Below are 12,202 nucleotides of genomic sequence, written 5' to 3' on the forward strand. Positions count from 1 at the left end.
ATTCCTATCTTTAGAATGACTTTTCTTTCCGATTGTATCAAAGGCACTAGCAATAGTCGATACAACTTGTTTTAAAGACTCATCCTTCTTCTTGGGTTTGACATAAAAACCTAACTTCTTCATCACTTTTCACATTTTACTCATTTTAGTTATTTGAAACATTAATTGATATTGAAACCCAAATTTCTTATTATAAAAAAATTGTCTAAACAATCTATTTGCATGTTTCCTAATCTATCTCCATGAAACCAAGCCGGGAAGATTGTCTAGCACATCACTTTTAATTTAAAATTATTTATTCATTTCTTTATCATTCAAACATGTTTCTTTTTCAATTGGTGTTTCCATGTCTACATCTGGACATTATTGATTTCAATTGTCGATTGATTTTCAATTTCAATTGGGGTTTCAATTTCGATTTCAATTTCAGTTTCAAATTGAGTTTTACTTTCATTTGGGGTTTGGTTTTCAATTGGGGTTTGATTTAATGAGTAACTTGCTTTTACTAAATCACCAATTTGTTCATGAGAATAAACATGGGGCTGCGAAGACATACTTGTATCCGATAATGGATTAGAAGATGCACCTAAATTTTGTTCTATTGTGTTTCCTTCTTCAACATTTATGGTGTCCTCGATGTTCTCCTCTTCTGAAACGATTGTTGAACTTGAAGCTCCAACATTGTTCAATTGTTTAATTCTTCTCTTCTTTCTTGTTGACGTTTTGCCTCCTCTCTATTTGTTGCAATGTCTTCAGCTGTCAGAACCTTCCTTTGCCTCTTTCTGCGTTGATTTGATCTCATGGGTGCACCAAAATTTGAATTCGAATGGATCTCCTTGTCAAATCGATAACAAGACAAGAAAAGAGAATTATTTAACAAAATATTCTCTCTACAAATCAAACCTGTTGGATAATGATTGAATAATCATTCAATCATTGAAATTTGTCCTTGTGGGTCAGGTTTTTGCCCAATGGATCTTTTAAGAAACGGGCACCCATTATTTGAATGAAGTTATAAGAAGAGAGCTTCCCATTTATGAAAGGAGAGACTTATCTCATCATAGTTGTGGCTGAAATATTTCTTTTGTGATAAAAAAATTGTTGATTGCAATATATTCATCCAACAGTGTCAAATCTATCTCTAGCATGTTGTGGAGGAGATTGCTAGGAAGTTGAAGTTGGCATTGCCAGTGGATGTTATTCCTACATTTTTGGACTATTGCATGGATGAGGAAGATGTTGCAATTAAGTCGGCTTTTGATTCAAGTGTCTTAGTTGTTAATTGTAAGTCTATGTCTCTAGATAGCACAACGTCTATGCAATTTGCCTTTGCCTCCACTTGTTTGTCTCAAACATTTTCCTAATAACATATAATACATGGTTCCTAGGTGGTTATTGTGTCATTGCCTCAAATGAATTTACAATAGTTTTCATCAATGAGAAGTCAAAACTTTAAAGTAGCATCCAGCTATTGATGCCATGGTGAACCTTAATGACTACATAACCATTTCCTCAAACCTATATGTTCACGAATGAGAAACTGTATGGTAATATGGAGTTTCCCCAATTTTCATGATTCCTAGACAACTAAACTAAGATTATTATATGAAACTCGAAGTTACTTTTTTAAAAGTAAAGCATTCAAGTTTCAACATTGAAATAAAAATAAACTACTATCAACAACTACTATCACAACCGTTGAAACGTGCTCAAATAGTGTACTAAATCCTCCCAAACAAAGTATCAATTTAAAAAAAAGAAGCATTCAAGTTTCAATTAAATGAAAATAAACTATTGGCAAAGAGGGTTTTATAACTAATCTCATTTATAGTTTTGGGTCTCTAATGTGGGGCTAGATAATCTTATGAGGGGGGTGGACTTGTGGTGACCGTTAGCATAAGTAAAGCCAATAACAGAATTGCTCAGTGTCCTATTTGATAATAAACACTCAAATTTGATAGGTGTGATGATATGACTGATGCAAATCTGACTCATAAAAAGATTTGATATGTATAGATATCACGCTCCCCAAAACAATATGATGTGGCAGCCATTCTGGTCGCTGTTGATAGGTGGCGGATTACTGAAGCACCAAGCGTCTAAGTTCAGAAATTCCATCCTCGTTAGACCTTTTCTTACTGTTTAAATGCACAGCTTCAACTGAAGAAAAATCATTCTAGTACTCGATCTTCATCAGAACATCTGATCAGACTAACCAAAAAAAATTCATAATGGCTTGGAGAGCAACGGTAAGTATCTAGGTACTAAACCATCTGCATGCTTTTTTTTCCTAGTTAGATTTAGAAGGGATTTTCTGCACAATGCTTGGATTGGTGGAAGTTGAGATTACTGTGATGAAATTTGCAGGCTTGTTGGAATGGCATTCTGTCAAAGTATCAGAAGACAAGACAGATTTCTAGCTATACCCAATTTAGAATGCAGCCTCACCATGGCTCATCATCATCAGCATCTCATGGAGGAGTAGCAGCTTCAGGACCCCTAAGGTTGCCTCACAAAGCTGTTTATTATATGCATTGTTTTAGTAATCTGTTTTTTGTTTAATGTTTTAGATGTTTTAGTGCTATGCTGTTTGTGGATCATCCGTAGGAGAAAACAGTTTTTTTATACACTGTAAGGGTGCAATAAGATATGCAAAAACCCATGATTCATAAGTACAGGAATCATGCTCTGTTTGCATTGCGTTTAACCTTAACTTTTCATCATCTTGTGGATGTTTTTGTGGGGCCCAAGAAACTAGAGGTGGCTTGATGTTAAGGTTTTAAAGTCTTGGTTTTATCTCTGAATTAGATTAAAATGGCGAAAGAGCAGACAGAAACTGGTTTTAGAGTCATTGGGAAAATTCGGGGTTTATTATCGATGATTAGAATAACTGGTTTTAGAGTCATTGGGGAAATTGGGGGTTTATTATAAATGATTTGCATTGAATGCATCAGAAAAGTTGGACAAATTAAAAAAAAAAATGAATTTCTTTACTTGTTTTAGAGTCAATGGGGAAATTGGGGGTCTATTATAAATAATTTGCATTGAATGTACAAGAAAAGTTTTGATAAATTAAAAAATAAAAACAGCTCTTTTTAGTACATCTGAAAAAAGAACAATTATCAGGATGATAGAATTCTTCCTCCTTCATCATCCTGATGATGATAGTTCCTGATCTTTTCACTCATCCTGATGATGGATGAGTTGGATCCACTCATCCACTAAAACACACAATCAGAAATAGTAGCATAAAAAAAATTATGAATTATACTATTTTTCTTCCTCCACTCCTCTTCATAAATCATACTATTCTCTTCCTCCACTCCTCTTCCTCCTCCATCACTACTCTTCCTCCTCCATCATCAGGATGATAGCTCCTGATAGTTCCTGTTATAGATCCTGATAATAGATCATCATCCTGTTATAGATCTCGGATAGTTTTTATCATATTGATGATGGAGCAATCAATGGAGTGTCATCCAAAATACAATCCAAGTTAGAAATAGTAACAAAATGTATGGATTGTGGAAAATTAATATTTAAAGGAAAACAATTATTTTAGAAGATTTTTGTTTATGTGAATATTGCTAGGAAAACTAATATTTAAAAAAAAACAATTAGAAAACTAATATTTAAAAAAAAACAATCATTTTGGAAGATTTTTGTCTATGTGAATATTGGTAGGACAAGGTTTGCAGTACTAACTTTATCTAAAACTTCCACAATTGGCTGGACTATCCTCATGGATTGAACCATTCATGAAGGTTTCTGATTGTTTTTTTCATTTTCCAAGATGGCAAATATGATTTTTGTGGTGTTTTTTTTCACTTCTCAATATGTTAAATATGATTTTTTCTGGGTTTTAGCAGTTTTGTGATCATTTTGCCTTCAGAAGCTTAAATATATAATTTTATTGGGCTTTTACTACTGCTAGATGTGGTTTATGAAGGGATTTCTTAAATATATAATTTTATTGGGCTTTTACTACTGCTATATATGGTTTATGAAGGGATTTTTCTGAAAATTTTGTGTGTAAAAGCTAGCCATATAAAATTACCATCTTTGTTAACAATGTTGTATTTGTTTGCAGGTATCTGAAACCTGATTTTTTACCAATATACACAATTCTTGGGATGACTCTGATGGCAGTATTCCTGGGGTCTCTTACAATGAAGCAGCAACTGCTACATTCCCCCAATGTGAGTGTGGACAAAAAGAAGAGGAAAAGCATGCCTGAAGTGAAGGACCCTGAATTTGCCCTACAAAAATCTGAAGACTTCAGGAACAAGAGCTTTTTCAGGAGAGTGAGCCACACCACTCAACTTTCCAAGTCCATGCCTTAGATATCTAACTCACCTTCACTACCCACATTTGTTCAATCACAATTTTAAACAATACTTACTATTAAACCCATGCATCTTAATATATTCTCATGTTTTGATGAGCAGACATGAGCCTGTAGATACTATAATATCTGTTGGAGTAACAGAAACATTTAAGGTAGCTAGATTATAAGTAGATGTATCTTATCTTGCCACCATATATGTACGTCAATTGTTGTTACCTTTACATAGACCTTTGTATCTTGTTATCTTTATATATGTATGTGAATTCTCTTTCTCTTCTTTCTTTCTCTCTTTCTGTCTGATAACTATTCTTTCTATCTGGTAATGGATGGATCATAGTGTTTGATTTGCCAATGTAAATATTGGCAACAAAATTTTTTACATGATATTAAAATTAAAATCAATCATAAGTTGTCAATCATATTAAAATTAAAATCAATCATAGATTGTCAATCATCTAAAGTTTTCTAGGATCACTTAAACTGTGGAAATTTTTTTACATGATATTAAAATTAAAATCAATCATAAGTTGTCAATCATATTAAAATTAAAATCAATCATAGATTGTCAATCATCTAAAGTTTTCTAGGATCACTTAAACTGTGGAAAAATTTCCAATACAAACTATCATGGGGAAGTGTTTTGAATGTTGATAATTAAAAACATGTTAACAATTCACATTCACAACAAGTTAATGCACATTTAAATGCAGAAGACGAAATATGAAAGAGAAAATGGGTTTAATTTGTTCTTATGCTTCAAACCGAGAAAATGGGTTTAATTTGTTCTTATGCTTCAAACCGATGTGCTTAATAATTAGTACATTTCAGTAATACTCAAGAATTTCTGTGAAATAAAAAAGTACAGTTCATGTTGTAATAGGAAAATTGCACACTTTAATTAGAATCCTTCCTCAATGCAACAAGTATTTTACACGTGGCATGTTCTTGTGGGTACTTGTTCAATGGCAACATTACAATTTAATTTCTTTACTTGATCTCATAGATTCAATATTATGGCATTCATAAGCATGGATTTGGGCTTTCTTCTTTTTTTTTTTTTGGATTTATTAAAATTGAAATATTCATCGGTATGGATTTAGTTTAGATTATTTTTTGAATTTAAACATTTTTTAAAGTAATTTAAATTTAAATATAAATATTTAAATATTTTTTAATTATTTGATTAGATGTAAGATGATTTATTTATATGTATTATATTACTGAATTTAACGAAATTCAATTTCTTTACTTTTAAACATTTGAGATTGGATTAAGGTTAATTTCTTTACTTTAAAATCATTTAAGATTGAATTAAGGTTATCTAATTAAATTGTTATGTTGTGAATATTTTTACTGAATATTTTTACATCATACCATTCTAAATCTATTATATGTTTGTTTATTACTCTTGAACTTGGTTGAAATGAAAATTAAATTGGATGAATTTAACGAAATTCAATTTCTTTACTTTAAAATCATTTGAGATTGGATTAAGGTTATCTAATTAAATTGTTATTACAATCACATCATTCTAAATCTATTATATGTTTATTTATTACTCTTGATCTTGGTTGAAATGAAAATTAAATTAGATCAATTATAGAACATGACTCGACTTAATAGATGTTTTAAAGATCATTTTCAAATTTATTTATTTTTGTTTGTTTTTAAGCCTAAGCTCTTTATTGAGCTTATTGTTTTGTTGGTTGATGAGATCTATTAGAAAACTATGAAATTAAAACCACACTACCACCTAAACAAAATGGCTAAATCATAAGAATAATCTATGAATTTTTAGTAATTGTTTTTATGGCCAACTGAAGACTACCACCTAAACAAAATGGCTAAATCTTTAAAAACTTATACCCCCAACTCCAGTATCTAACCTAGTATTAAATAGCCCTCATAATAAGAATAATATATGAATTTTTAGTAATTGTTTTTATGGCCAACTGAAGACTACCTTAGTATTAAATAAGTCTGAGAAGTTAATAGAGGTGAAGACAATCCCCAATCCCCTCTATTAGACAATTACATTTTCACCCATATTTTAACCTTTGTCTTCACCTCCTTTGAATTCTAGTATTCTAAGAACAATGAAATAGCCCTCATAATAAGAATAATCTACGAATTTTTAGTAATTATTTTTATGGCCTCTTGATGTCATGAAGGTTCTCTAGGATGTAATTGAAATGTACCTTGGCCAGTTGGACCACATCTTCAATGTTGTGGTGAAGGTATGAATTGGAGAAGGTATGAATTGGTTGCTAGTGAAATCATACACACACATGAAAGTGATTGAGTTGCGTTAAATGTATTCCATCTTCTCCTTATACCATCTAAATCCAAAAGTAGCCATCATTGAATGTATACTCATCCCTAGAGAATCATCCATTCATTTGGCCAACTCTTAGATATGGACCATCCATTGTCCAAGTGTAGGGTCATCAATTTCTTGATCAACAAATGCCACTAAGTTTGCCATCACTTCTGCACTAGTTGCATGAAGTTTCTTTTGCTTCAATTTTTTCTCCTCCTTTTCATTTCCATGCTTTCTATCTACAATTTTACCACCCAAATGGTGAGCACTAGCTATTGAAGCCATGAGACACCACCACACTTCTAAAATTTTGAACATGGAAAGATGAGTAATGCAAAGCAATTCCATCACCTTCAATTCTTATGCTTCAAAAGTGAAGGTCATCAACATATAATTATCCATGCTCTCAACCTTATAATGGATGTCCTACCCATTGTCACTCTATCCCATTAATAGGAGGATTTCTCAACAAGTCTTTATGGATTAGAAGAATAGCCTCAAATAGTAAATCATTCCAAGAGCAAACAAAGGCACACCCTCTTTTACTTTTGAATATGACTCCTCTATTAGCAACTTGATTTGTAACTATAATCCCCTTCTCACCAATATGAGAGAATCTGATATCTTTAAGTTAATTCCTATAATAGCTTCAAACATATTAATTCCAATCTCCAATTCTAATTGTTACCTCATTTCACTTGTATAATAGCCCGCCAAAATACCCTAGAGAAATACACTAACTAACATGCAAAATAGAGATAACAGTTTTTTTTTAAACATCATATACACTAATGCAACATACATAATCAACTACGCATATGCATTTAAAACAACAACAATTACACATCATAGACTTAACATACATACCAAAATATGCGAGCGGATATAAAACACAATAATCATCTACCTTCCCTGGGGTATCTCAACGCCATTACTTAACTAACCACTTATCCAATTCTAAAAATGATAACATATTTACTTCCATAATATAAAAGCAAACTAACTTACTATCATTAATTCCTTTCACACAACCATACAAGAATTCATTACTTTATCCTAGAAAGATCTATGATTATTCTAACCTTCCCATTAAGTTCATTTTAAAGCACCAATAGCAAATGTTCCTAAACCCAACCAATCATTTCCTTAAGCATCACATACACATATCAATACCAATTACCCCTTCATTTGACCATAGCAATATGAACCAATTACATCATCTAAGTACAAGGTACACATCCATATTTCAATGTCAATATTTTCAATTAATGAATCATTCTCAAGATACATATAACACATCATTTTCCTAATAACATCTACTAGATACACGATTACAATGTTTTTACAACAATAAGCAAAGTTAGATCATTTACAATTACATATACATGTCAAATGAATCATGATCAATAAGCTGCTACAAATATCCATCCAAGAACTAAAGAGATAAGAGATCCACATCCACGCAAGCATTCAAGAAAAGCATCCACGAAAGAACATCCCAATGGAAGAAAGGCACCAACCACCTGACCATGTGGAACCAAAGGAACCACCTCGCGTGCTAGGAGATGACACAAGATCCCACACACACTCTAGATCTAAGTTGACACCTATCAACCAAAGAGGAAACAACTCTAACACAACCAAGGAGAAACGTACCAAACAACAAAGAGAACTCCAGAGGCAATTCAACAACAAGATAAAAGGAACTAAAATCAACATGTAGGGAAAGAGTGTCATCACATGCTACCACAAAGGATACACATGTAGAACCATCTCAACCTTTGAGGAAATCAAGGAGTTCGGTTTACTTGGTTACCAGATCCTTTACCTCACTCTGGTATCCGATCCATGAGATAGGCACCACTCAACACAATTATTATCTTTTTTAGATGAGTTACTCTACCTAAGATTAATTATTATGTGATCACTTATCAATTACAGTGGAAAACCTCCAATGAGCTATCCAATTAGTCTAGACCCCATCTCTCTTACTCAAGAATCCTAGCAGTCTATTCCTCATGACCTTGGCAGACTCATGGAAGCCCACTCCCCCTACTCAAACAATAAAGTTAATAAACCAACATCTGGATAACCAAGATAGAACATCATAAATACACATTGAGCCAATAACACAATCCAACATAGTTACATAAATCTCATAAAGAAAAAAGTCATCATTGTAGTGAGGTATTATACATCTTGCAACCAAATGAATAACCAAATATTATATTAAATCTCTACTTCGGACAACCAAGAGCACTCAGAAACATGACACAACCTCTTGGTAGACCCCTTAAACAAATTGAGAATCCAAAAGATCAAACTGCAAACTCCAGAAAGTGAAATAATACAAACAACACATAATAGCGCATATGATAAGCAGAATAGCACATATAACTATTTCTTCAGTGCATATGATTGATCCTTCAGCGCATACAATAATTGTTAAAGCACATTCAACAATTGTTTGAATGCATATGATTTAAAGTTTAATGCATATGGAAAATAGTTTAGCGCATATGATTATTGTTTTAGCGAATGTGACACAAAAAGGAAAAACAACCAAAAAAGGCTAAGTTACGACTTCAAATTAAAAATCAGGGAAAAATTATTAAGTCCTGAAATCAGACAAAAAAGTGACGCCCAACCAATACCAAAAGAAACACGTAAACAAATCAAAATAACATTGAATAATTAGGAAGAATTCTCCATTCCAAAACTACATGGCAAATACCCAAACTTCACAAAAATGGAGTTACCAAAAGCCTCTTACAACCCATAGAGAACCCAAAACAAGACAATACTCTATCAACACCACAACTAAACATATTTCAATCAATAATCGAGAGAAAAGAGCATGACTCCATCACATGAGACAAAAATACAGAGTTGTATATTCACGAAAAACAGCGATATCCCCAAATTATTTTTCCCATTTCCTAAAGTTAAATCATAGGTTAAATTTTATGTAAGGAAATTGTATACACCTAAAAATGGTCTGAAGATAATTAATTAAGTAAGCAATTATTTAATAAATCCCCCTTCCCAATTTAATTGAATTCACTAGCAATTTGATTAAATTCCCCCATTCATCTACTTATTAATAAATTTAAGGATTTATTTAATAAGTTCATTTCAATAGTCCCCTTTGATTAATTAATCTAAATTGATTAATTCTCCCCCCATTCAATTCATTTCTTTTAATCCCATAATTAATTAAAACAAATCAATTTATGAGTTTGTTGAAAGTTAATTAGCCTTTTCCTATTATTTGAGTTTTTTTAATTCAAATTCCCCACATGCCTCCTAACTTCTAACCACCTAACCTAACCACCCCCTAACCTAACCCATTCCACCTAATCTTGGGTTTAACTAACCCTATCAGGTATCTTGTACATCCTAACCAATATAATTATTTTCTATGTTTGTGTCATATTCATTGAACAAACATTCATCATAAAAATATTGGGATAAGAATATAATATTGTTGTGACATCATCACACTCTATTTCATTGATTAGAAATTGAACAAATTTTAGCAGTATCATTCTTATGAAGAGTTATCAAGAAAATATAAAGCATTGGCTCTTGTTATTTTAGTGAATTATACTATTTTTGCATAAGAATTTATACTGATTGTGAGATTGATTGATATTGTGACTACTATATTCTGAAAAGATTATTCACTATTGTGAATTATCTCTATTCATGGTAACTCACCAAGAGTCTTACTTACTAACATAAGTATTACTCTTGAATTTATGGATCATGAATTAGCAATAAATACACCTCACCATCCTTTAAATATTGAGGAATTATTTACCAACTTTTTGAATTAGATTATTATATGTTTTACTTTCACTTTGGCATTGCTATCAAAGGGAGAGAAGAACTAAATGATTGAAAGGGGAGAAGAACTGAATGATTGAAAGAGGAGAAGAACTGAATATGATTGATAGCTAGTTACCAGCTGAAGAAATGAAGATACAATTGAAGGAGAGTACATGAAAAATGTAAATCGGGATTCCTATACCTGTGTATGTGCATTACTCTCAATCATCATAATCAAAGGGTATTGATATTTGTATTGCCATCAATGCCAAAGGGGGAGATTGTTAGCATTGCATGAAGATTGTATTAATGATGTATAATATTGTCACTGATGTCAATAGTAACCGGTAATGGAGTTGTATTACAACTGGTAGTGATGCAGTAATGTAATCGATAGTAAAGCAGTGTTGGAAACCAGTATTGGTATTTTAAGCAGAGTGATCAACCGGTAATCCTAACCAGTTGATAAGCAAAACCCTAACCGATTGAGCTTGGTGAATTGGTATGATGATCTATGATTGAATGGTGATTGGAGATGATTATGCCACGTATTCATGATGCACATGATGTGTTTCAAAGTGATTTTAGCGCATGAAGATAACTATTTATCTTGGGAATGAGCAAGTGCATAGCATGAAGTGGAAACCACGTGATGAGTTATAGGATTTGATGAGTGGTGATACAAGAGCGGTTGAAGTTGTCTAAAATAATGTGTAGATGATTGCTATGTAATCTAACGGTCATGTTTGAACCGATATGTTTGTAATCTCTATGAGATCTTAGGTTTTGTGATGTGTTATTGACCTATTGTATTTGCTTATAAGGTCGATGAGTTGTTTTGTAATTGTGTTGGCACTTTTGGTTAAGTGTGGTAGTGTGATTGTTGCCGAACCAGAAGGAGTGTCTGCATAATGTTGTGAAGGCAGATAGGAGCATAAAAGAATTTGATTAAACAGAGAAGTGCTATTATCAGATCAACAAGACCTTGTTGTTCTCTAACAATTACAACAGTTAAATACCCTAACCGAGTAAGCTTTAAAAGGCTTGGTGATGTCTAAATCCTCTAAATAGGTGATCCATTAGCTTGGATTTGAAATCCTCTACTAAGGTTACTCTTGACAGGGTATTGCCTTTAACAAGGTATTGTAGTCAATCCCTTAACCAGGTGGTCCCTAACTGGATCTATTCTTAACATGACATTATTGTACAAGCTTCTAACAAAGCTTGGCTCCTAATAGGGCGAAATTCAGAAGAGTTCAGAATACTTGTGGGTATTCATCCCCACCGTGGTTTTTCCCATTTGGGTTTCCACATCAAAAATCATTGTGGCAAGTGGTGAATGATTTTGTGGTTATGTTTTGATATGGTTAATATGTTTAACTAGTAAATCCACTTAGATATGATTAGATGACCGGAAGTAATCTAAAATGAGCTATAACTGATGATAGTAAATTCGTTTAATGTTTTGATTAAAAGGTATCTGAGTTTCAGATTTGTTACATTGTATCATTGATATTTTAGTCAATCGATAAAGCTTGATAGTGTAATTACAGTTTTGGATGCAGTGTCTAAACTGATTAGTTTCAGTGATTGGTTTATGAGTTGGGATTATGTTTGGTGAAAGTTTAGTTCATTATCTATCTACTAATTCACTCCCCGCCCCTCTCAATAGTTGACCGGATCCTTATTGTTTTCATCATATT

General features: G+C 32.4%; 1 protein-coding gene across 1 annotated transcript; it reads left to right on the plus strand.

Moving 5' to 3' along the window:
- Positions 1-2,095: 2,095 nt before the first annotated feature.
- Positions 2,096-4,625, plus strand: LOC131073848 (uncharacterized). The gene is made up of 3 exons (XM_058010360.2): positions 2,096-2,249; positions 2,368-2,504; positions 4,091-4,625. Exons 1-3 carry the CDS (start codon positions 2,232-2,234, stop codon positions 4,341-4,343), a joined length of 408 nt encoding a protein of 135 aa, XP_057866343.1. The 5' UTR covers positions 2,096-2,231; the 3' UTR covers positions 4,344-4,625.
- Positions 4,626-12,202: the final 7,577 nt, after the last annotated feature.

This window comes from Cryptomeria japonica, chromosome 9 (assembly GCF_030272615.1).
Source record: "Cryptomeria japonica chromosome 9, Sugi_1.0, whole genome shotgun sequence".
Lineage (NCBI taxonomy): Eukaryota > Viridiplantae > Streptophyta > Pinopsida > Cupressales > Cupressaceae > Cryptomeria > Cryptomeria japonica.